This window comes from Oryzias latipes, chromosome 2 (assembly GCF_002234675.1).
Source record: "Oryzias latipes chromosome 2, ASM223467v1".
NCBI lineage: Eukaryota > Metazoa > Chordata > Actinopteri > Beloniformes > Adrianichthyidae > Oryzias > Oryzias latipes.
The window spans coordinates 17,839,556-17,865,213 of record NC_019860.2 but is presented as its reverse complement, the minus strand read 5'-3'; the positions used below and the strand labels follow the sequence as shown (position 1 = coordinate 17,865,213).

Here is a 25,658-nt window from a genome sequence, read left to right as displayed (position 1 = left end):
TTCCCCTTTAAAATTGGGTAGTTGCGCCCCTGTGTTTAACACATACCTCACGTTTTGATGGATGTCCTCAGTTTTCGTCAGAGTCGTCATCAGATGGTTGCGTGTGACGTATATAAAACAAACTATGACCGGCGACTCCACCCTTTGATGTCAGTTTGCTGCACGACAACAACAGGTATCTCAAGAAAATGTCAAATCAGCAGTAACAGACGACTGCAAGCAAGAAAACCAGGTCATGGAGTGGGAAAAGGCCAAAGTCCTCCGCACTTTAGACAACAGACACCGCAGATCGGATCATGGAGGTGGTGGAGATCCGAAAGCGAGCCCACACTTCCATGAACCGGGATGAGGGGGCCTTCCTGCTCTCCCATGCCTCCAGCAGCAAACGGACATCAACGGGAGGAGTGTCAAAGTTTGACAGGTGACTCCGCCTCAAGTCACAATCAACTGCTTTTATATTCGTCACACAAGCATCTGATGACGACTCTGACAAAGACGCAAGACGTCCGTCCAAACACAACCCGTGTGTGAAAACAGAAGAACCAAGAAGTCAGTTAATAACTACAGACACTATGAACTTTATTGCACCGCACAGTTTTTATTTCATGACAGGATCGCATTTGGCCCACAGGCCGGACTTTGGACATGCCTGCTCTATAAAATTCTGTGGGATTTACAGCGGGTACTTCCTGTTGGAAACGTGAGGGTGGGGGCAGGGGTCACTCAGTCCAGTTCTCATATACAGTCAACGGGTCCACTCCTGCGAAGACTGTCAGACCCCCTGAATGTTTTCCTCTCGGAATGATCCTCATCACCAAAGAACGATGGATCCCACATTGTTGGAGTCGTCTCACAACGTTCCCAGCTCAACAGACACCTCCAGCTTATTCTTACAGATTGCTGCAGACGCCTTTTCTCTTTGTGGCACCAGAACGTCCCACAGCCCCGAGCTGACAGAACGTTCACAGCAGAGCTCCCATCTGATGGAGATCAATCAACTGCACGGGATTACCACCACCTGCATGTTTTTCATTCCTGCAGGAACATTATGGGGGTGCTAAGCAGGCCGGCTTAGTTTTAGTTCAGCAAATATTGGCAAGATGTAATGCGCATTGTTGTTAATCTGAGCTTGTATTTGCCTCATTTTAAGACCCAACAATGGGGGGGGGTGTTCTCACGTGTGTTTTGTTTATTTGATTCATTTCAATGAAAACTCAGCATGATGGAGATTTCCACCATTTAAATCAGTGTTTTAATGAGCTAAATTTCATATTTCAAGCACTGCTTTGCACATTCTAAGGCGTTAGCTCCATTTTCTTCGCATTCCACTTTCATTTTATCCACTTTCTTCTCCCTGTCAGTTTCCTGTGATTTTATTTAATTGCGTGTGCTTATTTCCGCTGAAAATTTGCGCGGTTAATTTTAGCTGTCAGACATGCGCGGCGCGTGCTGTTGCTATGAAACCTGTTAAAAAAAAAGAAGGTGTTTCTGTTCTCTGGAGCAAAAGGTGTTGAAGTCTCCTGACGGAGGAGTTTGGATTTGTTCCGGTGATAGCTTTAGAGGAGAAGTCGGGGAGGGATATGCGTGTCAGACGGCAAACACGCAAACCCCTGGTGGCCGTCCGGCATTTGTTTGAGTCCGTTTTATTACACCTGCAGGGGGTGGTGTTTGTCCTTTGGGCTGTTTTCCCAAGCAAACGGCCCCACAGACCGGATCATTATGACTTCCCATCCAAACGCACCGATTATTTATGACTAACACAAAGTCAGCTAGATTTTCTCGTCTACTGCATACCTTTTGGGTGCAATAAAGCAGCAGATCAGAGTCATTGACTGCTGACAGGGACTGACACTGAAACCTGCTGTTGTCGGAGGCCTGCATGGGAGATGTTCATTACTCTCAAAGCTTGTCGGTTTGGACAGGAGAGGAACGACGGTCTTATTAAGTGGAGACCTGGAGCAGCCGTAGGGGAAATACACACACACCTACGCATTCACGCAGAGTTTGACGCTGTGGCTTCTTCCTCTCCGCGCTGATAGGCTGTGGGAAGTTGGAGCTGTCAGGGAAAAGCTCAAACTTTCCCGGCAATGGCGGGGATTTGCTGAGTTAGGGGTTTGACACGGCTGACAGGCGGACAAATTGTGACACAGGGGCGTCGATGATGGAGCCTAACGGGGAAGCGGAATTGCGCTGTGGAGGAATGCGAAGGCCTCGTTTTCACAGGAGCCTGCCGGTATTGATTGGACCTTCTGATGTCTGGCTCATTGTGTAACCTCACGCACACACACAAAAAGAAACACATTCAATATCCCCGACATGGCTGAACCCAAAGTCTTGTTTCCATAGTAACCCGGCTCTCCATCTCTCTAAACATAGCCGGTACATTCTGCTCAGATCATCAGGCACAGCTGGAGAGGACGCAGACACGTGGACAATGATGTTCCTGACTTGAGGCAATGAAATGAAGCACTACTGTGAGAGCAGCAACATCTCAGTGTATTTACATTCCAAACTGTGGTTTAAGAAGCAAAAGAGCTCAATGGGACGGAACATTTTATTTCACCAGGGAGTTCTCAAGCATCCATCAAAAAAAAAAAGGAAGACGTATAAGGCGCCACATGTTGAAAACACCAATGAGGACACCTGGTTTTATCTTCACACCCCCTTCATTCATCTTACCTGCTTCTTTTTTACCAAGTTTGCAAAACCTTTAAAAAGCCACGTCTCTCCGAGCAACCTGCTCCACTTCAGCCCGGAGGCGAGGAAAGGGGGTCGTCATAAATCAAACCCACCTCGTTGGTGACGGTTCGGGGACGACAGGGAGTTGGCTGCATTTACATTTTCTTTGAGGTAAACCTCCTCAGCTGCACTTTTTTGCCGTAATGAGGACTAGCGTGACGTGAGCGAATGAAAGACAGGAAGGAATCTGGACGCCAGTGGCTGGACACTAAACCCTAATCGCATCTACAATTTGGTTTAGAAGTTTCCCCTAAAACAATGAAACCGCTAGGGTTGCCCAAGTTAGAAAACATGGGAACAAAACAAATACTTAATCTAATATTGTTGAAAAATTTGTATATATGTGTATAGAAGTAGGCAGAATTATGGTCTGACAGTGACATTATTTCTGGGTGTTGATCACAAAATCCTCGCCATTTCAATATCAAAACAGAAAGAGAAAAAAAAAGGTAAATTTTTGTTAATATAGGTCAGCTACTTAATGACTAACTATTGCCGTTAATAATATATTTACCATGTTTTAGCCCATTATAAAAGGCTGGTTTATCTGAGGGCAACTATTTTGCTGCTACATGAAACAAAAAATGTGTTTTGTTGAGAAATCGACTGTTTAAAAGTCAACCTTGGTGGATGCCAACCCTTGTAAAGTGGCATAATTACTTGACTAGCAAAGTCTAACTCGACTGGTAAAGGCTAATGTGGCTTGCATAGGCAAAATGTGCTGGTATAGGGTAACGTGACCAGCAAAAGGCTAACTTGATAAACACAGGGTAATTTAACTAGTTCAAGGTTAACCCAACGAGTTTAGGATAATGTGCCTAGCATAGGCAAGCCTGACTTGTATAGGCAATTGCGATCAGCACAGATTAACTTGATAAACACAAGTTAACTCCACTAGATCAGGCTAACTTGACCAATGTAGCCTAATGTGGATTGTATAGATGAACTTTTTAAGCTAACATGACCACCAAAGGCTAACTTGATGAACAATAACAAATTCAGGCTACCTCGACCAGTTCAGGCTAACTTGGCAATCATAGGCAAACTTGACTTGTATAGGCTAACGTGACCAGGAAAAGCTAACTTGGTGAACACAGGCTAACTCGACCAGTTCAGGTCAACGTTGCATAGCGTAGGCAAATTTAACTCGTATAAACTAATGTGACCGGCAAAGATTAAGTTGATGAACACAGGCTAACAAGGCTAGCATAGGCTAACTTGCCTGGTATAAATTAACTTGAGTAGCCAAGGCTAACTTGATAAAAACACAGACAGACTTGACCGACATAGGTGGTAACCTGGCTAAAAAAACATAACCAGGATGGCCAATTACATCAGCAGAGGCTATCTTTGTTAAAATAGGCAAAACGGGGAGATAAACAATATGTAAATATCATAAGTTGGATGGACCTTCTTTCCTCTCAAAACAGCTATTTCTTTAAAAAATGTCATGACTATTTTGTCATCCCAGTATTGGAACATATTACATCTTACATGTTTTCATGATACGAAGAAGCCCTAATCTGTACCTACACTACAAAAGACCTTCATCTTCTCATTTCTTGAAGAAGAATTGGGTGATGTCTGACGCAACCTTGGAAGCAGCAGCACTCTTCCTCATCTGGCTACGTTCTCTGGCCTGCTGCGCCGTCCGCTGCGGAGACAAAATACGAAAACCGGTTTAGGAAGGTGAATCTGCATTTGCAGCTCAGATCAAATTATGAAGCACATCTAGATTAAAGCGTCTGAGCAGCAGCACAGACAGCGAGGGGATCTCCTTATCAGTGGGCCCAGTGCTCCACATCCAGTTTATGCTCGTTTATATGGGAAGGATTGCTTCCAAACTAACACCCACTCCGACTGAAACACTGGGTGGTGTGGAAGAAAAGCCCATTTTTTGCCACATTGAAAGCTTTATTTCTTTTATTTTGTGAGAACTGCATCTTCTGTAATCATGAAATATTGAGTCTGGGAGCTCAAGAAGGACAAATGCTCCCAAAAACGAAACGCAACAAACGCTATTCATCAATGTGTCATACAGCTGCATCTTGCCATGTTATTAAAGGGAATGTATAGCTTTGAGGGGGCTGACATGACTTTTGATCAATGTGTTTGATCGTGTATCGCATTACTGCCACCGTGTATGATCCTCAACGTGACCGATGGGACTTTCTTTTTGCACGGGGATAAAGAAGAGGTCCATCTACCGTGCACCTTAAACGTGAAACAAATTGCTTTTGCCCCTCGAGGCCTCTGGCTCTGAACATCGACAGCTGCAGGTGCAGGGAGAGCGCACGTACAGATTTGTGGCAGACCGTGCAGAGCGTCTGCAGGTTATCCAGGGAGCACTGTCCTCCTCCGCTGTACACTGGCCGGATGTGGTCAACCTGCCAGAAATCCCCCTCCACCGGAGCCCGGATCATCTCATTCAGCTGAAGACAAGAGTCAAAGAAGAGCATGTGGGCAATCGTTAAATCTTCCTTTCTGCTACTACGATTGGCTATTACAAATACTGCACTGCTTCTTAAAATTTTTCATCTATGGGTGGTTATTTAACTGATAATACATGTAATATTCAAATCACTTCTCTCTTTAACCCTAGAACCTATAAAAAGTTACACCATCACTTTTGCCTGGTTATTTTTCCCCCGATATAATATACCCAACAAAAAGTACTTGTCATAAAAAATAGATCAAAACATAACACATGATAAATTAGAGGGGTTTCTTTTAATTTCAACTGTGGTGCGTGTAACAAAATGAAAAAGAAAAACATAGGAAGTTCTTAAAAACATGCTCAGAGATTACTGAAACTTAAGAATAAAAAATTTCTAAAAATAATAAAATGATACTAGAAACTTGATCTTTGGTCCACCCATTCCTGGGACATGTGAGACTTCCCTGGTGAGGGCACAGACTCCTTGACACTTCCCAGTTTGCCGTAATACTTAACCTTTACACTGTTTTTTTGGCAATGCTTGATGTCCATTTTTTGTGTGACAACCCTTTAAAACTGATATTTTATCATTCTATTACACAGGGATAAACCTGAAACAGTGCAAAAACTAAATTCTGAGTGGTAAATGTTATTTTTAACCGCAACAATCAAAACACATTGATAAACTTTAAAAAGAAAAAAAGAAAAAAACTTTTTGACAAAGTGTACAGATACAGTTAAAATTACAGTCGTGAGCAGTATTCTATGTGACCCCCGTCTGCTGGACGAGTAGCCGCCCCTCACTCTTCCCCTCTGTGACCTTGGTCAGAGCTGCACGTGACAGCTTGATGAGTAAAACACGCTTTTTTTTTCAAAATGGTGGCTTTTCTTTTGGTTTTATCTCCATCCACCTAGCAACCGTTTGATTTTTCGGTCACCTGGGGTTGACAAACAGGTCAATGTAACTTTTAGAAGAGTTGGCAAAAGTAAATCTTTAGATTTCCTTGGCAACTGAGGACTTTTTTGTTAACCACGCCCACATTCTTGAGCTGAGGACTCATGTGTTTCATTTTCACATTATTCAGGTAAAAAATGTGCAAGCAACATGGGAAAGCCACTTTTACCAGCTCGCCATGCGAACACTATTCAAAATCTACAACTTCTAACTCCAAAATTGCTTGAGCAATGATGCTCAAGGAGTTTGGACGCAACAAATTAAAGTTCCTAAGAGGAGTTTAAATTAGTATGTAGGCCTAAAGGTTGTCGAAAAATTCGAGTTGGCGACCTCTTCCTGGGGTCAAATGTCAACAAAACATTGGTTGTAGTTGTAGACTTAACCTGGTGGCTTGAACGTAAAATTTCATGGAGATTGCTCAAACAAAAGCTTTCTTAATATTGTCAGAATTTGCAAAAAATCTGCAACATTTTCAAATGAATGAGACTTTGAAAATTTTTATAGGTTTTGGCCCCATTCAGTTTTTTTGACGGTTTCTCTCAGTGGGGTGGGGGGTGTCATTCACTAAGCCCAAAATGTATTTACATTGGGTACTGGGTGCATGCAAACTTTTTTTGGAGTGTACTGCAGGGGCAAAGTTTTCAATCAATCGTATTACAAAGGATGTCACAATTATGTCTTGTTATGTTTGTTTTAAGCCAAGAATTTCAGCCTGCTTTAGCCTTTAGGTTACATTTCTTTAAAGAAAACTATAGCAGCTGCGTGTTGGAATCCTTCTGACATCATTGCCGGCGAGTGCGGAGACTACTAAAAATCTTGGCATCGCAGGAAAGGGAGATTCAGAAAGACGCTGTAAAATCCAGGGTGATGAAAGTTGAGGAAAAACAGCTTCTTATTGAGTCTTAAAGTGCTGAGATTTACATAAGATTACAAGGCACTAAATCAGTGACGATGACCTCTGACCCCTCTGTCGCCTCTCTGAGCTTCAAGATAGATAAATCACTGAAATGACCTACATAACGGGCAGCTGTAGGGAAACTTCTTAAGCGAGCGTTTGCAAGTGTGCCTGATGGAGAATGCAGAAATGAGGCTAAAAATACCAAAGGGAATATAAAGACATACATCACCAAATTACTCAACTTTTTGTGGCTTCCTTTGGGACGGGGCTTTTCACACTTAGTTACACTTCAAACTGAGTTAGCCAGAGTTGTTTCCACATCATTTAGTAAAGATGATATAATCTCAAGTTCAGCAAAATCGATCTAACTTTAGAGATGTGCTAGTTTCTCATGACATCAGTGCCAGTTCTTGCAGGCTGATCTCTTAAGTTACGCCAAAACCTTCCACTGAGTTGAAGTACTTGAAAGAAGAGGAAGATAAAGGTCAAGAATTGCAAATCGGGAGTCAACATGTGATTTTTTTGAACCGTTAGTACTGCTTTTCCTTCTTTACTCCTTAAAGATACTTTAAAATGAATAATAGAACTGTATTAGTACTGCTACAAGCTTAGCAAACAGATCATTTCCTGTCTGAGAGTTCAAAAATCTCAAGTGAGGAAGCTGTTGTTAAATCTACAAGTTTAAGATCCAATTAGTTTGAGTAAAGGAGACATTTGAATTGGTAAATTGAACCGCATCATGTAAATTAAATGTAAAATGGCTTAAAGTAAAGTTAAAATGTTATATATTTTTTTTATTGTGTCAAAAATGTCAACACTTGTGCAGCTGAAGAAACTTTTAGCGACTCTAAACACCCGGCTGACAGTTTGACAGATCGTGGAGATCTTCGGGCCGAACGGGTCTTCTTCCAGTGACATAAACCTCACAGCCATCAGGCCTTTAAGCAGACGAAGAACAGCTGCATTTCTGTCCCTGACAAGACTGACAGCTGGTTTAGTTTTCCTGTCGAGCTAAAAATGAAGTTCATACGTTGAGAAGTTGTGTTAAGAAAAAAAATGAGGGAGGCTGAGGCCTATCTTGATGACAGTTTTTGGGCTAAATGTCTTCATTTACGTAAATAAACATTGTTTAAAGGTTAACATTTGAAACGGCAGTGTTTTATTTAAAAAACGTATAGGCGAGAGCTGCAGAAAACGCCATAGATGATGTGACAAATGCTTTATTTTTTTAATCAACTCGTTTCTAAATCGAATCCGTTTCTTTAGGTTTTACAAATTCTTCCCCAACCAAACTTGCTTCTCTACACTGAGGAGATGCTAGATTTAAATTCTAACAAGAAAACCAATCACAAGAAATCGAGCATGAAGTAAGAAATGCATTTTGTTAGAAAGAACTAGGATCATTATGGGTAGAGTACTGCATAAAACGTATTCCTTTTTAGGGGTTTAAAGACTTTATAGAGCTGTTGTGGGCAACAGCAAATAATACATGCCCTTTGAAGTACTATGACTTTTCAGAGGTTTATTCAATTACCATATTTTTCGGAGTATAAGTAAACTGCAGCAACCGCACTGTAGGTGTATAAGAAGAGGCGCCATTCAGTCATGCGCCGGGCTTGGTGCAATGGTTCCTAAAGCAACAGTCACGTGACGCTTTCGGTTCATCACAAAAGCTCAGACAATTCAATACGCTTGTATGAGACTTTTGCATCCAAAGGTGGTGCTGCGGGAATGTCTGAGGAGGGGAGCTGAGATGAAGAGCACGCCAACCCGTCGGCTTCCCCACCGGCTGCGAAAGAATATTTAACAGAATATTTCCCAGCGAGCAACAGATAGTTCCACCGGCTCCTGATTCGCTACCAACCAAGGCATCAGCTGACTCAGAGGCGGGAAGACATATCCTGATACGCTGAAGAGGATAATCGCGGAGAATAGTTATCATCTGGATTAATGAATGATGGATGTAAACAAAGATTTGCAGCAGATACATTCAAATTTCTGCCACGCCACTGACACTCATCGTCCTCTTTGAAAGGTGACGTCTTATCCAGGCCATGGAGCGGCGAGCTCCTTACACGTGGGAGCGGCTATGGATGAAGCGATTCTGGGAAATCGCGGTTGGTTGATTTTACAAAGGAGCTGTTGACAATTCCACATGACACGCTCAACTTCTGATGAGCTGCGTGATGCTGTGGGACCTCCTGTGGCGCCCGGTGTCCAGTGCCAAAGGCCGGTTCCTACCAAGAAGCACATTGCTATCGCTATCTGACTCATCCTATTCAAAAAAAGGGTTTGCAGTTTTGCTAAATATGTCAGCTTTGATAAGCCTCAAAAACCTTCTCCAAGCGCACAAACTTTTTTTTTTAATTGAAGTTTTTTTTTTAATTATTAAGTTTCCATGTTTCCAGTGGGCAAATTTATTATCGCAAAACCAATTTGTGCAATTTCATAGGCAATGGAAATGCAGGTATTGTGTAACAGTATTGTAGAGTCTATTTTTTTTGTCCATTCCGTAATTATAATTTGCCTATGAAAATTGAATTTCTGTTCTTGTTCCTGTATTTTGTTGAATACATTTCTCCCAAAAGAGCAACTTATATTAGATTTTTTCTACTTTGTTATGCATTTTCTGGCATCTGCGACTTATACTCTGGAGCGACTTAATAGTCCAAAAAATAACGGTAATTCTGACGCATTCAGACGCAGAGAGTAAAGTATTGAATATCGGCGCAAAGTTGCTTTTCTCAACGCCAGAATCAGCTGGTTTCCGTTAACACTTCACTACCTGCTGCACGGCAGCGCAAAGATACTTTTTAGCAACTTCGACTCTGTTGGAATTACATTAATTGCGAAGAGTTACAGTAATTGAAAGAATGCCAACACAGGAGCAAAAGCTTCGGTGTTAAAGAGTTAAGCTGCGGTGCTTAGTAGAAGTAACAATGTCAGCTATAAAATACTAAATAAGTGTGTTTTTTTAGCGAAGGTTGGAAAAAGCAGTGGATGCAGTTTATTTTTTCTGCATGGAAAGATGGAAATCAGCAGTGAATGACAATAACAGGTCAAACTAAAAATTTGATTTCTAATAATTAATTTCTACTTGTTGGACATAAATGTAATAAAAACCTGCAATAAAGCTACGATGAGCTAAAGCTCTTTAAATTTTTTAAAAATAAAATCATATTTAAAAGGGTAATGACCTAGCCTCTGTAAAATCAAAGTTAGAAAATACTTAAATTTAAGGGGTTAAATAGATGCAGAATACATTGAGATGACAAAGGAAACGAGAAGAGAAGGAAGAGAAGGGTTTAGGTCTAAAAATCTATTTTTCTGCTTTGAGGAATTCTGTCTCGATGTTGAGACTTCGAGCGGGAATCGATCCCAGCGGATTGAAGGAACGGGACCGCTTGGGGGCAGAGTTCACACACACGCACTTCAGTCAGTCAGTCAGCTTTCGTGCCAAAGCCGTGCACCTTTCTGCGCCTGACCCCGGTCCTCACACTCAAGATCACAGACACCTAAAGGCTTGAACGCACACAGAAGACACTCAGAGGTACTGTAATGTGTGTGGTTCCACACAAAAAGACTGGTATACCCACACCTGGGAACACACACACCAGAACTCCCAGTCTGGACCAAAGAGCGAGTCCAGAATCTCAGAGCTTCTCACTGCAGCATCTTATCATGTGGCTCAGTTTGTTTCCTCTGAAGCTCAGCGCATCGATCGCCGGTGAAGCTGCAGCCGACGGCACTGGGAGAACGCTCTGTGTGTGTGTGTGGTGTGGGGGGGGCTAGCTTTGCAGGATAACAGCCAACCAAATCAAACAGGCTTACTGGTCGAGGCCTGGCACCAGGAAGAAAAAGATCAATGGGCCCAGCAATCTATTTACTGGGAGCTGGCCCCATGGAGTGCAGATCAACAGTGTGTGCTTATCTGTGAATGTGTGTGTGTGTGTGTGTGTGTGGGATGGAAGGGATTTATTTACATACATTTATTTATGTACAATGAACATCTAAAAGGTATATTTATTTCTCCATGTAGCACCTTAAATGTTTGCTAAATTGCGTATTAAAATTTTACTAAACTTAATTCTATAAAATTTAGTTCACTTGAAAACAGGAAGCTTCAAAAGTTTTCTGTGTTTGTTACAGATGAGGTAATGTCACTAAAGTTCACGGATAAAGCAAGAACTTCAATACACTCGATGGAAATGTCGTGTTTTTTTATGGTCTTTGATATTTAAACTTATGTGGGTGAAAATAAACCTTCATAATGGGAGTTTACTAAATGTAAACCATGTGTGGTCTAAATGGATCTTTTCTCACCTCAAAAAGGTGTCAATGTTATGATTTAAACCTTACAGAGTAACATTTTTGCTAATTTTTAACTAAATATTTGCTGCTATATGTTCACATAGGACAAGGTTTAAGGGTCAAAATCCTAATAACGCACACTCTTTGACCTACAGTAACTCTTCAATCGTTTATCAACGGGAATCGAACGGCTTCGCGCCGATAAGCAACACTTTACGTTAGTCAAATCAAAGAACGTGAGCTAAAGCACCAGTGTTAAAGAGTTCGGTCGTGCTGCTTGGCAGAAGTAACATTATAAGCTATGAAGACGCTGAAAAAGTTTGGGTTTTTGGTGAAGGTATAAAACAGCAGTGGATGCAGTTTATTTTTCCTACGTGGAAACCAGCAGTGCCAAACAATAGCAGGTTAGAACTTTAACACCGGAGCTTTGATTCTCTCAGTTATAATCAACTAATTTACAATTATTGTGTCAATTCAGAGAACTAAGGTGGGTCAAAGATCGTGTGTTATTTAGATGTGTCGCTGGTGATATAGACATAAACTAAACTATGTTTTCTTTTCATCTACATCACAGCAAGTGATGTACTAGTACTTATTGGATATAAACATAACAAAACTGCATTTAGTGGTAATTTATTTATTAAAGCGGTTATAATTGGCAGCGAAAAGTAAATGATAGTTTTGTTGTTGATTTGACAGCACAAAAAGATGCATTTCAATTTTGACATAAGTAGCCAAACACTTCAGTTGGGTCAGAATGTGACTGAAATTGACTTTGATTTTCTGTGTCTTCATTTTTTACAAATATAAACAAGCTTGTCTGTGTGGAGAGTCAGGTAGAATCTCTGATACAGGTTTGAGAATAGAATGACTACGATGTTATAACAGTGTGGTTCACCTGTTTGAGAGGCAGCTGGGCCAGCCAGGTGTTTTCCAGCATCTCCTTTCTCTGGGAGGGAGGAGCGTCACGGATCTTCAGGAACAGATCGTGGGCGTGGAGGCCGCAATGTTGACAAACTCCTTTCTCCGCCTCCAGGACCTGGGACCGCATGTACGTTTGGCTCGAGCGCAACAGGAACTCCTTCTCACAGCTATGGATGAAAGGATTTATGAAAGCAGGAGAAGATTCACAAACCTAAACAGTTGAATTTTTGTTTTATTTGAGCTAAACTCCTCAACCAGTGTGTCTTTTTTTACTTGTTGCTACAAAAGCGAGTGTCCCAGGGCCCCCCAGTGGTGAGGCAGGCCTGCTGGCATGACAGACACAGAGGAACGCCACAACTGTCTGTGGCCTGGAGGTATCCGGCCTCTGTTGGCGGCGGCCGGTCCGTCGCCGCACTGGGCTGCTCGTCATTCGAACTGAAAAGAAAGAAAAACTGAGTGTGAATCGAAGATGAAATAAACAGCTGCTTCCTAACCCTCTAGAGGGAGGGAGGGACGGATGGATGGATGGATACTTTATTAATCTCGTAGATAATTTCAAGTGGCCAGCTGCCCACACCTATAAAATACAATCATTCCTAAAACAAGTAAAAAACACAATAAATAGATAAAAGGATAAAAAGCAAATAAGAACAATGACCTAAAATAAACTTTCTCAGAACATTTCAGTCTCAGATCCAATAAAAAAAATTAGTAAAAGCTCTCTGGTGCTAAGAGTGTGTTGTGCAGTCTGATGGCTTGTGGGACAAAAGACTTCTAAGTTTGTCTGTGGCGCAGCGTTGGGATGAAAGTCTGCTGCTGAAGCTGCTTTTCCTCGTACTGAAGGCCTCATGCAGAGGGGGTGTCACATTGTCCATGATTGCCCGACGTCTGGACATTGTCCGTCGTTTGGCCCCCCCCTCCACTGAGGCTAGCTTCAATCCCACAACATAGCTAGGCCTCCTGATGGCATATGTTTAAATCATCATTCATATCATCATTCCTTTTAAATAAAAACTTGTCACCAGTTAAACTATCATCCTTTGTGAAAACCTCTTCTTTTTGTTTTAAATCAACACAATTCTCTGGTCATTGGGTTAAATATTCATATTTATATCAACCTACAGGGTCCTTTTAAAGCAGCAGTTTGAACAAAAAATCATTCAAAAACATTCAATTTCTACAATTTAAAAAAACATTTCTTCTCCGATATTGGACACCACTTCCAATTCTTCTGTGTTACCATCAAATGATGTTAACGTTCATTGGCAAACGTTTTACACTTAAAACCCACTCCGATCATCTCTTAATTTTCATTGTAAAAGCGTGCCCAGTTGTCTTTTAAATATGATTATTTTTAACAAAAACAAAAAAAAACTTGGTTGTTTTCTAGGAGATAGTTTCTGCAGAGCGGCAGAGGTTCATTAGAAATTCGCCTCTGAGTTGTGGGTTGGAACGTTGAGGCAGAGCAACCCTACACCCATTCCCCCCACTGTTGCCGAGAGCTCTCTGTTTACACACTCTCCTGCTAGCCTACAGTCACTCACACCCCCAACCTAACCTAAGCAGTGCGACAAGAATGGCCAGCGATATCGGAGCTATCCAGCCGGCCAGTTTTGATCCATATAGCAGCTCAGAAGAGGAAAACAAAGACGTACATGGATCTAGTCGTCCATAAGTGGAAGCATCGCAATGGAGCAAATACAACCTTTTCCAAGATTATGTTTGTGTAAATAAATACCGGTACTCATTTTTTTCACCTGCTCCTGATTCACAAAAATTTAAATAAAGAAATACTCAGCAATCCAATTTCAAGCTTAATTTTTTTAATATGTGTGCCTCATTATTAGAAAAATGTTGTAGAAACTTTTAAAAAACACATTTTTCTTTGGGGAAAGTCTTTTAAAAAAACACTAACTTTAAAGCTACCTTCACACCACCCTCTGCAATGCACGTTAAGAAAATCTAACCAAAACTCTCACTTTCACGTGTAGCTATGCAAGTTTCTACGACTGTTTGGTAGTGGCGTATGGATGGCGTCCTTTTTAATTCACAGAAGTGCCTACTATTTTGAAATTGATCACGGAGGTAGAAATCAATAGTAGCAATTTGTGGCCGGACAGGCTTGCCGCTACATAACACCAAGTCTTTTTAAGTATCAGGATAGAGCTGTGAAAAAAAAAACATTTGTTGAGATTTGTACCACATTGACATTAGATTTGAGTCCAGCATGTACTTGCAGAAACATTTTCTGTTAAAACCTCGGTAAAATCCTGTTTTTACAACATAAGGAAAGCCACACATATCATTTGTGCCCTTTTTGATCCACAGATAATGCTTCAGACTGAATTTGAGTCCCAACAAAACCCTAAAACCCTGACCCATTTATAGGGCATCAGACTTTAAACTCCGTCCGCACAAAACCAAGTGAGTTTCTTCCTTTCTGCATCGGTGAGAATGCAAACAACACAATATAATTGCTGATCTAATAAAACGGAATCTGTGTGCCACTGCAGAAGCAGAGGCAGCAGACGCATTGTGCAGTTCAGAGCCTGAAATAACTTCCCATTCTGCTTCTTTTCCTGATATTGATTTATTTCCAGAATATTTGGGAGTGTGTGTTTGTGCATTCTCGTCCTTCTGGCAGAGGACGGCCGATCTGGGCATTCGCCACGTTATCCCAGCAGGGTGTGAGAGCCCCGTCGGAGGGGACAGATGGAGCAAATTCCTTTTTGCCTTGGTTTACAATTCAGACAGACAGGGAGAGGAACAAAGGGGCCGGTGACAGCACTACAGAGGGAAATGCAATCATTGAAATAGCAAAGAAAACGTCTAAAAAAAAAAGAAACGTTACTGCTTCAAAGTTGAGGAGATACCAAAAATTGGAAGTACCAAGGGACAAACCGTCCACCAGCACAGTCAGGAGGATGAAAAAGAGCAGAAAATAGAATATTTATTGGTGTGCCCAAAAATACATCTATTTGAATAAATTTATATTAGAAATAAACACTATTAAAGCAAAACTTTTCTTCAGGAGTGCAACTTTGTAGCTCTAATTTACATTTAGCTCAGTTTAACCGAGAGCGTGAAAAAGGAAAAACAAGCACGTCGTCATGTCTGCACCCCTCGAAAATACTCCATGCTGGAAACCCCAGAAATCCTGTGACTCGCCGTCTGCAAACAGCGCACAGCATGCTCGTGTTTACCACCCCGGCTCGTCTATGATGCTTCATACCAGCAGAAAGCAAAGACACGGCGCCGCGGAGGCCAGCTGTCGACCGCCAGAGTGCAGGTTTTGCCTCATCCAAACACCGGTTGTGTTTTATATAATGTTCTTTGCAGACAGAGAGTAAAATCATGCTAAAGCCTTAAACTTTTTTAATGCCTTTTTTTGGTTTTTAATAATCCTAAAATACATTAGCAAATCGTGAATTATTTTGATTATTTTTAACCAATTTTGTAATTCCTTGTATTTTTTGTTTTAAAAAAGGCTTTAATTTAGCGTTTTTACTACTATATTTTAACCACATTTTTAGGCGTAAATCATTACTAATGTGGAAACTATTTGTAGTAATAATGCTCTTTTTTCAAAGTATTCAACAAAATCCAAACTATGCATCTAACAATGTTTTTCATTAATGTGTTAAAGATTTACCCTATTTGAAATGGTATTTTTGGTGTTTTTCACATTTTTTGTAGCATTTTTCTGATGATGGGGGACACACAAAAAGTATTTATTTATTCAAAGGGTTTTGAATCAGGAGCAGATGAAAACATGGGGTTGGAAAAAGCTTGCAGTCGTTATGTAGAAACTACCATTGTCTGGGCTCAATCTCCCTGCTCCGCCCCTTTCTGATGCATCCACTTGTAGGCGACTAAATTCATGAACGTCTTTGTTTTCCTCGTCTGAGCTGTACGGCTGCATAGCTCCAATGTTGCTCCCTATTTTTGTTGCACTGGTAATGCTGGGTTGGGGGTGTAAGGTGAGCGTGTTGACAAAGGGATGATGGTCAATCAGAGCAGGCTTACTCCACACCAACAGTCCCACCCACAACTCAGGTGAATTTCTACTGCCTCTCTGCAGAAAAATGTCCTAGAAAATAACTTTTTTTAAATTTTTATTTTGGCTAAAAACAGCAAAATCATAATTAAAAGACCACAGGCAACACTTCTACAACAGATCAAAAGATGATCCAAGTGCAATTTAAGAAAAGCTTTCCATAAGCTTTACCTAATAATGACTGAATTCTGTTTCTCAGAAATGTTCCCCATTTAAAAAAAAGATGGGCCTCAGTTTTTTTGTGGTCTTCGTTTCTCCACTCTTTGTGTTCCTGCGCTTCCACTCTACAACACAGAGTAAAACGTTTCGAGTTACGTAAGCAGCCGTCCTAAAGGGAATTATCTCTATTTATGTCATCTGGTGTGTTTATGTTGCAGGGTTTTTAAAACATGACATTAAAAGGCTAAAATTCTGTGTTCGAAAATATTTCGTTAAAAGTTAGGCTTATTTTTATTAGTCAAATAATTTTCCTAATAAAAAAATGTGTTATAATCCCACTCTGACTATCTTTTTGAGGTATTTCAAAAGCGTTCCCAGAGGTCTTTTAATTACGACATTGGACAGTTTAGGACATAGTTTCCTCTTTCCTCAATGTTGCTGAGAACTTCCTGTTTACACTCTCTCCCGCTAGCTTACAACCACTCAAACCCCACGCCCAAGACTAATAGTGCACCAAAAATGGCAAACAATTTTGGAGCTTTCCAGTTTAGAGCCAGAATCCAGCTCAGACGAGGAAAACAAAGACGTGCATGGATCTATTTGTCTACAAGTGGATCTATTTGTCTGCAGGTGGATCTATTTGTCTACAAGTGATGCATCGGAAGGAGGCGGAGCTTATGACCCGCCCAGCATATTTTCTACGTCACAAGTGTAGTCTTTTTATAACAGTATTATCCTGATTTATAACAAGTTGAATAAAGACAGAAATGCAATTTTTAGATTAATTTTCTTTATACATGTCCTCTATCATAAGAAAAATTCCACAAGATGTTAAAAACCCGATTTTCATTAAGGTGGGACTTTAAACGGAAGAGGAGGTAAAGACTAAAGATCTAAAATGACCAAGTAACTAAAAAACTTAAAGGTAGGTTTGTTGTAACAACAAAATAATTGTTGTAAAGTTGACCGAAAAATGGATTTTCCTTTTTTGTTGTTGTTGCAGTCAACTGCAGGAAATGATACATTACTAGAGCAGCTTGATATTTCATCATATTTTCACAGGCATGTTAAATCTGCCAACCGGTACGGGTTGAGCAAAAGCACAAATCCCGAAAACTACCCTCCAGGCACTTTACACTCTCTTTGTGCTGCGTGTAACAGCGGTTGTTGAGTTTGTGTGTGTGTGTGTGTTTAGGTTTCCATGGCAATAAAGCCTCTCGGGGGTGAATTGGCTGTTGCATCTAAACGGGTAGATTGTATTATGGTCTATATTTACTGTACTAACACAGTCAGCGGGCCCTTTTGCCTCAGCCACCAGGCACACATACAGATCTCCATGGAGACAGCTGAGGGAGAGGAAGTAAAAATAGTCTGCAAACTGCCAACCATAGGATGAGTGAGGCGAACCACCATCAAGCACAGACCTTGAACGCCTCATCTCGAGCCACAAGCAAGACTGGATAGGAAAATTCGCTTGGATGGGCTTGAATTAAGAGACATTTCAGACTGTTGATTGTTTGGACTTGACAAATCTTGAAATGGATGAATGAAAATGAATTTGGATTAATTGGTAAAATAAAAATGAGTTTTTGTCGGTTTGATGATTCTTGCTCTTTAGTGTAGCGCCTCAGCCGTGATTTGGTGCTTTCATACCAAACTGAACAGAAGCGATCAGAAGTGTATGTTAGATAAGCAGACACCTTTCAGCAGCTGCTGGTTTTTTCTTTTTTTTGTGTGTGTGAGTTGTGGAGAGCTTTCACAACGAAGGATGCTATTTGAGGCTTTAAAAGCTTGCAGGCGGCATGACCTTTCCCGCCCTCAGCACCCACCCACGGTTCTCCCTTTTAACCAACCTCTCTGCAGCGGCTGCTGCTCGCCAACACGCAGACTTCCTCTTAGTGAAGAAGTTCTCCTTGGTGACCAGCCGGACGCTGCCTCCTTCCTGCTGGGCTTTGCTCAGGGAGGCCAGAGCAACCTCATCCCTGCTGAGGTACCTGAGAAGCAGGAGAAAGCATTTGTGAAGGAGGGGTAGATGGTGGAGTTATTTGCTGTTAAACCTTCTCTGGGGAGCAATGACACCAGGTACATATCATAGGCAATTTGTAGTCGTTGTAGCAAATCAGGAAAATGAGTCATTCTAGACCTCTTAATCCTGGGACACCCCAGCAGGAGGCCTTTTCTTCTTGGCACCAATCCCTCTTTTGATTCTTTATTTGAAGTTCTGTCACAATGCTTATTTTCTGTTTTCAGCTGTAGCCCATTTTTATTGCTGCTCCTGCAGTCTGATTCCTTCCCAGGGGTTGTCAATCATTTCATTTAATCCATCTGCTCCGCCGCTGCATTTTATGGCGATCGCGATACAGACACTAGCAGCGAGAGCCAGAAAATTGGGACGGTTTGCGCCAATCTGGCCAGGATTAAAACGACCCCAGGAATTCAGCGGCGACAGGGAAACAGCAGTAGAGATATTTGTTCTGGTGGGGAAAATTCAAGAGGTCTTGAGAGAGAAATGGCCAATCACCTGTTGTCCCCAGGAAACATGACGGGTTTCCACAGAGGGATGATGTAGCACTCCAACCGTCTCTACAGAGCAATTATCCTTCTCCTCCTCTCCACTGCAAAAGCAGGATTTGCCATTTGTACAGCTTCACTAAGAAAAACCCCAAGGACACAATCCTCTTGTTTTTTCCCTAGAATACTGTACCTGCTGTGTGTATTTACTGGAAGTCTACTAGAAAGCACTTTAAATCCCTTAAAAAATGGCTAAACTAACTAAACACAACAATTTTTCATTACTAGTTAACTACTGGAACCCACTTCTTTATTACTTAAAAGAACATTCATGTATGGCTTTTTCACATTGCAATTCTCTTCCACTTGTTAGGGGTCCAAGCCCAAGGAGGGCTGGGAACCGCAGATGCAAAGCAAAACGTTGTGTGCAAGGTAGCTGCATTTAAATTGGCCTATCATGTAATCAAGAGAAAAATGTTTGACATAATGCGAAAATACATCCAAAAAGTACAACGCAACCATGATGCAACACTACTTGTCCTAGGGTTTTCTCTCGATCAATGTCAAATTTGGTGTGTTAAAGGTATTAATGAAGCTCTATCCAAAATTTTTGCCAGAATGAATGCACCCTTGATTAAGCTTACAACCACTACCAATCAGTACTCAAACTACTAAGAGCAAGTACATCACTTGTTACGTTGCACACTAGATTTATTAGAAAGATTGTATTTAATGCAATCAAGTTGATGTTAACATGTGATGGTGTAACAGGTCTTACGAGGAGTGAAAAAATGGGTTTCCCTTATATATCTATTAGAAGGAGAAGTTGAAGAAGTTTTTATTGCTGGCGAAGCTGCAAAGCTCAAGAGGTCGGGGGCCGAAAGAGAAGTACTCTACCATGAGTTCATCGCTGAAAGAAAGTCGTTACACATAGAATAATAACGGCTGGATAACATTGCAGATCAAAGATACAGGAGGTTACTCAGACTTACGTTCGACTCAGATGAAAGTATCAGTATGCAATTTCACCATTTCCCGCAGATTCAACCAATTCTCCCATAGTTTACCTTAAACAGCAGATTTGACCTGCAACTTTGGCCAATTCCACTGGTTAAACTGTCCCCGCCAACAAGTTCAGAGGCTCAAACGTTTATATCAGTCATCATCATCTATCAAATACGGTTGTGCTCATAAGTTTACATACCCTGGAAAAAAATATAATTTCAGAGAATATATATGATGATACAATATCTGGTCTTACACTCATAGTTGGTGAATAGATGAAGCCATTTATTGTCCAAAAAAATCAGTTTACCCTTTTAAAATCATGACTACAGAAACTTCCCAAATGTCAGCTTCAACCAAACGTCATAAGTGCGTGTAACTTAAATTAGATTTTTGTATTCTTTCTAAGTTCCATTTTCAGGTATATACGAGTCACAAACTAACTACAGGGCACACCTGCCCCTGATACCCCCCAAGAAGTGGGAGGATCCTCACTACCACTGCCTCTCTTCCCTTTACGGGCCAGACAACCCAAAACCCCAGAGCATCCATATGGTTCAACTCTCTGTCTTGATGCCTGTGAATAATGCTACGTTCACACCGGGCTCTGAAAAGGGCGTTTGAGCAACCATTGAAAACCCCCTGCTTTCACGCTATGCTACGCAAGTCGCCATGCTACACAAGTCACCATGCTACACAAGTTCTTATGTCCATGTTCACACTCTGCAAAACCAGCATCAAAAACATGTAAAATAAATGTGTAAGAAATTGCTGGTGGTGTTTGGATAAAATGCTGACGCAGTTTGCTTGACACCTAAATAACTGACGGGTTTGAAAGATCCTTAAGCAAAATGTTGAGGATGTTTGCAAATAAAGTTGGCAAAAGCGTGAAAAGAACTAGAAAGGACCAATTAAGATGCTGAAACCTCCAAGATACTTGATAACTTTACCAAAAAGAAACTAAATGATGCTAAACTACAGGTAATTCTAAGCAATAAAACCAAAAAGTTTGAATAAGCGAAACGTTGTGTGCAAGATAGCTGCATTTAAATTGGCCCATCATGTAATCAAAATGTTTGATATAATGCAAAAATATATCCAAAAAGCTTGTGGTAGTTATAAATCTGTTATGATGAAGAAAGATGTATGTGTGCATAATACTGAAAGTTGAAGAATGAATGGGAAAGGTGACTCCAGTGCGTCTGTGAGGCAGAATCTGCAGCTGCTGCTCATTAATAAGACACTGAGACTGTGGACACAGATTCCCCCACTTTGCTTCAAACAACTGGACACTGTTTTTTAACCACAAGTCCAATCATAGTAACTCTTTTAACTTATAAAGCTCAGAGGTAAAAGAATCCAGCAATTAAAACCCTGTTTGTTCAAGTTTAAAGTCTTTATGTGAATTGATCAGAAGTGTAAAGACGAATCTCCTCCTCTGCTGAAATGAAAATCACGTACAAACCAATGGCTCAGTGGCAAGTTTTACTCCGTTAAAACATTATTTATATTTATTTTAACATTTTTATGTTAAAAACAATTTCACCCTTCAAAATCATTAAACCCTTTAAGAATCCCAACCCTTAGGGCTACAAGATGTGCTGGTTTTGTACATCTAGGTTCAAGTTTATTCTCTCTATTGCAAGTTAAAGACAGAAAAAGTTGTAAAAAAAAAGAAAAAAAAAGGAAATATAAAGCAAAGAATCAGGCCCCTACACCTCTGTTGCCAATTTAAACCTTAAAACGTTCAATATAGATGGCATCACATTCAATGACAAGCAATGATGTCATCGGATCAATGATGTCATCGATGACGTCATCGGATCAATGATGTCATCAGAGCTGTCATGATATAATTGCTCATCACTTTACATAACATTAGTGATGTCATAACACATAACTATGACATTAGTGATGTCATAACGCATAATTATGAGATCAGTGATGTCATAACGCATAATTATGAGATCAGTGATGTCATAACGCACAATGCAGAAAAGACATATATATACCAGATGTCTCCAGGAAAGAGACTAATCTTGGATCGAAACTCCCTTTCAGCTGAGAAGACTTTCTAAAGATTAAGCAGCGAGAATGAGTTGCCAAGGATTTTTCAATCTTTTCAGCTGTGTTAAGACCAAGAAAAGGAAAAAAAATGGTCCTGAACAGACAGCCTCAACTGTGGTGCCCACTGCAACAACAGACGACAGTCCGGCCCATAGCAAGAAAAATCTAAAAACTAGGCTCTTCCAACTGTTTAAGATCAAGTCTAAAAACAACAAGTCCAAGGTAACCACAGATCACAGTCCGTCCATGACCACTCTGGCAGAAGCGATTACAGTCACTGCAGATTGTAATCCAGAAGAAAAGAAAGAAACCAAATCTGCCAATAAAAGAAGGCTTGAAAAGAGAAGGAACATTAGACCTGTAAAGGAGGTTTGGGCGGAATCTAAAACCCCAGAAACGGACGTGACAACTTTAACATCAAACTTGGAAGAGTCTGTTACCCCAGAGATGTACATGACAACTTTCACATTGATTTTGGAAGAGTCTGTTACCCCAAACACAAACGTGACATCTGAGGTGACTGGGATGGTTCAGACAGAATCTAAAGTGGAAGACACCAAACCTGCCAGAAAAAGAAAGCGTGCAAAGAGAAGAAAAATTAGATCTATAAAGGAGGTTTGTGTGGACTCTGAAACCCCCGAAAGGGACGTGACAACTTTAGCATCAAATTTGGAAGAGTCTGGGGTAACTTTGGGGGTAACTTCAGAATCTGAAGTGGAAGACACCAAACCCGCCAGAAAAAGAAGGCGTGCAAGGAGGAAGAGGAACACCAGACCTGTCCAACAGCTCAGGGAGGAGTCTGAACCCCCAAACATTAATGATACATCTGAGGAAACTGCAGTTTGTAATTTAACTATCACGGAAGACCCAACACCTGATAGAAATATTACTAATGACCCGGATGTTCTTGAGGACAATGAGATGGAGTCTAATATCATCGAGACAAGAGAGACACCTGAAGAAATTTTGGATTCCAACTTGCCTAATGACGAAGAAGAACTCAACCCTCCAGAAACGTTAACAGAATCAGGAACTGTAGTTTCAGATAATGTTATGGAGCCAGAAATTGAAATGATAAACATGACAACCAATGTAACTACAGATTCTAATTTGTTAAATAACACGGAAGACGCTCAGGCAGCTTGCAATAGTCCACAGCTTTTGACAAGTACACCAAGGCCAGATTTCAATTCATTGAATCACATGGAAAATGATCAGGCAGTTTGGACTATTCCACAGTCCTGGACAAGTACAGAAAGTTCAGATTGTAGTTCATTGAATTACATGGACGAGGATCAGGCAGCTTGGAATACTACACAGTCCTGGACAAGTACAGAAAGTTCAGATTGTAGTTCATTGAATTACATGGAAGATGAGTTTTGGACAAGGACACGAACTAATGCTGGAGAAGGACCAGAAAAGAAGTTTCAAGTGGTAAAAAGCGCGACAGCTGACCTACCCAGGAAACATCGTTCCCATGCATTTAAGAGACATACAAGAACCAAAGGCTTCTGCAAATTTTCCAACTGCTTTAACAACTGTTGGTTTAACTCCTCCCTCCAAGCGGTCTCAAAAATAAAAACTGTGACAAAGAAAATTAAACCGTTGGACAGAGAAGCTTTGGTAGCCATATCACAGATACCAGCTAGCGCAGACGTTTTTTTGACTGCTGTCCACCACCCAGGAGCACATTTTGCTCCATCTCAATTGAAAGCAGTTTTAAAACGGATTGGTAAAGAAATCCCATCGTTAAAAATTGAAGCTCAAAATGACATTGTTGATTTCATGAATCCTTTTCTGCTCTGGCTGGATGACTGTGGAGTACAATCAAATATTCAAATAAGATCCAACTACAAGTGTCCTTCCTGCACATACACTTCAGTTGACAATAACAACGTGGGTCACATGTTTTACCTTCCACAAGCTCCTGGTCAAAGCAGTTGCCTTGTCTCCCTTCTTAACAGCTACATCAATGAAATCTGTCTCAACCAAAAGTGTTACGTTTGCTTCAAAGATATGGAACGTGACATAAGTTTTGATGATGCTGACATACTTACCTTGTATGTGCCAAGGCATGAAACAAATGAAACAAGAAGCCCTTTGAGACCAAATAGACAGATCTATGTTCCTGTCAAAGACAGAGAAGAAAAATATAGTCTTGCTTCTGTCATTTGCCACGAAGTAGTTTCCTCCTTCACTGATCATTTTTACACCTATGTTTTCAAAGATGGTCTAGCCATTAAAGCCAATGACGAGAATATAAGGGTCAGCAAGAACAGCTATGAATACGACATTAATTTTAACGGCATCCTTTTCTTTTATGAAAAATCCAAAAAACAATGAGTGATTAGGAAGCCACATTTGTAGGACTTTTTTTTTGTTAGCTTAACTAGTTTATTTTAGAATTTTGTTTTTTAAAGGGATATAGATTACATTAGGGATTGTAATTGGAATTATTTTGGGGCTTAAAAATAGGATTTGGGGTAGGGGTTTGTTTGGGGCTTAATAGTAGCATTTGGGGTGGAGTTTATATTAGAAGTAGGACTTGGGGTATGGGTTATATTTGGGGTTTAGAAGTAGGATTTGGGTTAGGGTTACAGTAAGGCCCACCTTACTTTAGTTTTAGCTCTGGTTTTCCACTCCATGAAGTACATAAAAGCGTCAATGTAGAAAAAATAACACTGACCCAATAGATTTAAAAAATGTACACAGCGTTCTCGAACCCCCCTTTGATTTGGGTTTTCTCCAGGAGCTCTGGTTATCCCCTTCATTAGACGCATAAGATGCTTTGATGGAGAAAAAAACTTTTAACCCTCATATTGTGTTTGAGGGTTAAACACAGACATTTTAACCAGTAACCATTAACATATAGGAACACACCACCCTGCCCCAAAACTTTAGATTACTTGCACAATCTACAGTTCTCTGAGTTGCATGAGTGTGATGTCTCACTATGGATACGCCCCTTGCGTATTTCAATTCAATTCAATTTCTATTCAATTCAAACACAAACGAAAATAAACACAAGTTTAAAATAGACGGATAAAGGAAAATATAAAAAAAGAAGAAAAATAAATAAAAAATAATATAGATAAAACCAGACCGTGTGCTTGAAAAGGAGCGGGTTGAAGAGAAATCTTTTTTGATCCCACCCCTTTTTTAACAACACATGATGATCTGCGTATTTCTATTTATAGTTTTGTACTTGTTTTACATTCACATTACATTCTGTGTAGCCCCTATGCAGAAGTGACGTTTTTGTATTTATTGATCATTTCTTTCCTTGAACAGTTCCATCAGTGACATATTGAAGGTTTTTTTGAATGCATGTAAACTTTTGGTTTGCTTTAAACCTTCATCCAGTCTGTTAATAAATCCACACCACAGCTTGATAAGCATATTTTCTTTTCTGTAGTGGTTTTGAAAATCACACAACCAAACTTAAAACATCCCCACCAAATCCAGAATTAAAAATAAAAAGATTAATGTAACAGCTATAACAGAGGAACAAAATGAGTTACTTACTCCTGAAATAACCAAAGGAGAACCATTTCAGATCTAAAGGCAAACAAAGGCCAGACGGTTTTCCTTAAGA

At 40.5% G+C, this 25,658-nt stretch overlaps 1 protein-coding gene across 3 annotated transcripts in view; it reads right to left on the bottom strand.

Annotated features, from left to right (window-relative positions):
- Positions 1–575: 575 nt before the first annotated feature.
- Positions 576–25,658, bottom strand: part of zranb3 (zinc finger RANBP2-type containing 3) — a 175,220-nt gene continuing 150,137 nt past the window's right edge. For all 3 annotated transcript variants that reach the window (XM_020708646.2, XM_020708651.2, XM_020708643.2), the window contains 5 exons: positions 18,334–18,474; positions 12,538–12,699; positions 12,239–12,431; positions 5,040–5,171; positions 576–4,393 (listed from right to left, as the gene is read on the bottom strand). In XM_020708646.2, coding sequence (XP_020564305.1) covers positions 4,295–4,393; positions 5,040–5,171; positions 12,239–12,431; positions 12,538–12,699; positions 18,334–18,474 — 727 coding nt within the window. In that variant the 3' untranslated portion in view covers positions 576–4,294. The remainder of the gene's footprint in view (positions 4,394–5,039; positions 5,172–12,238; positions 12,432–12,537; positions 12,700–18,333; positions 18,475–25,658) is intronic.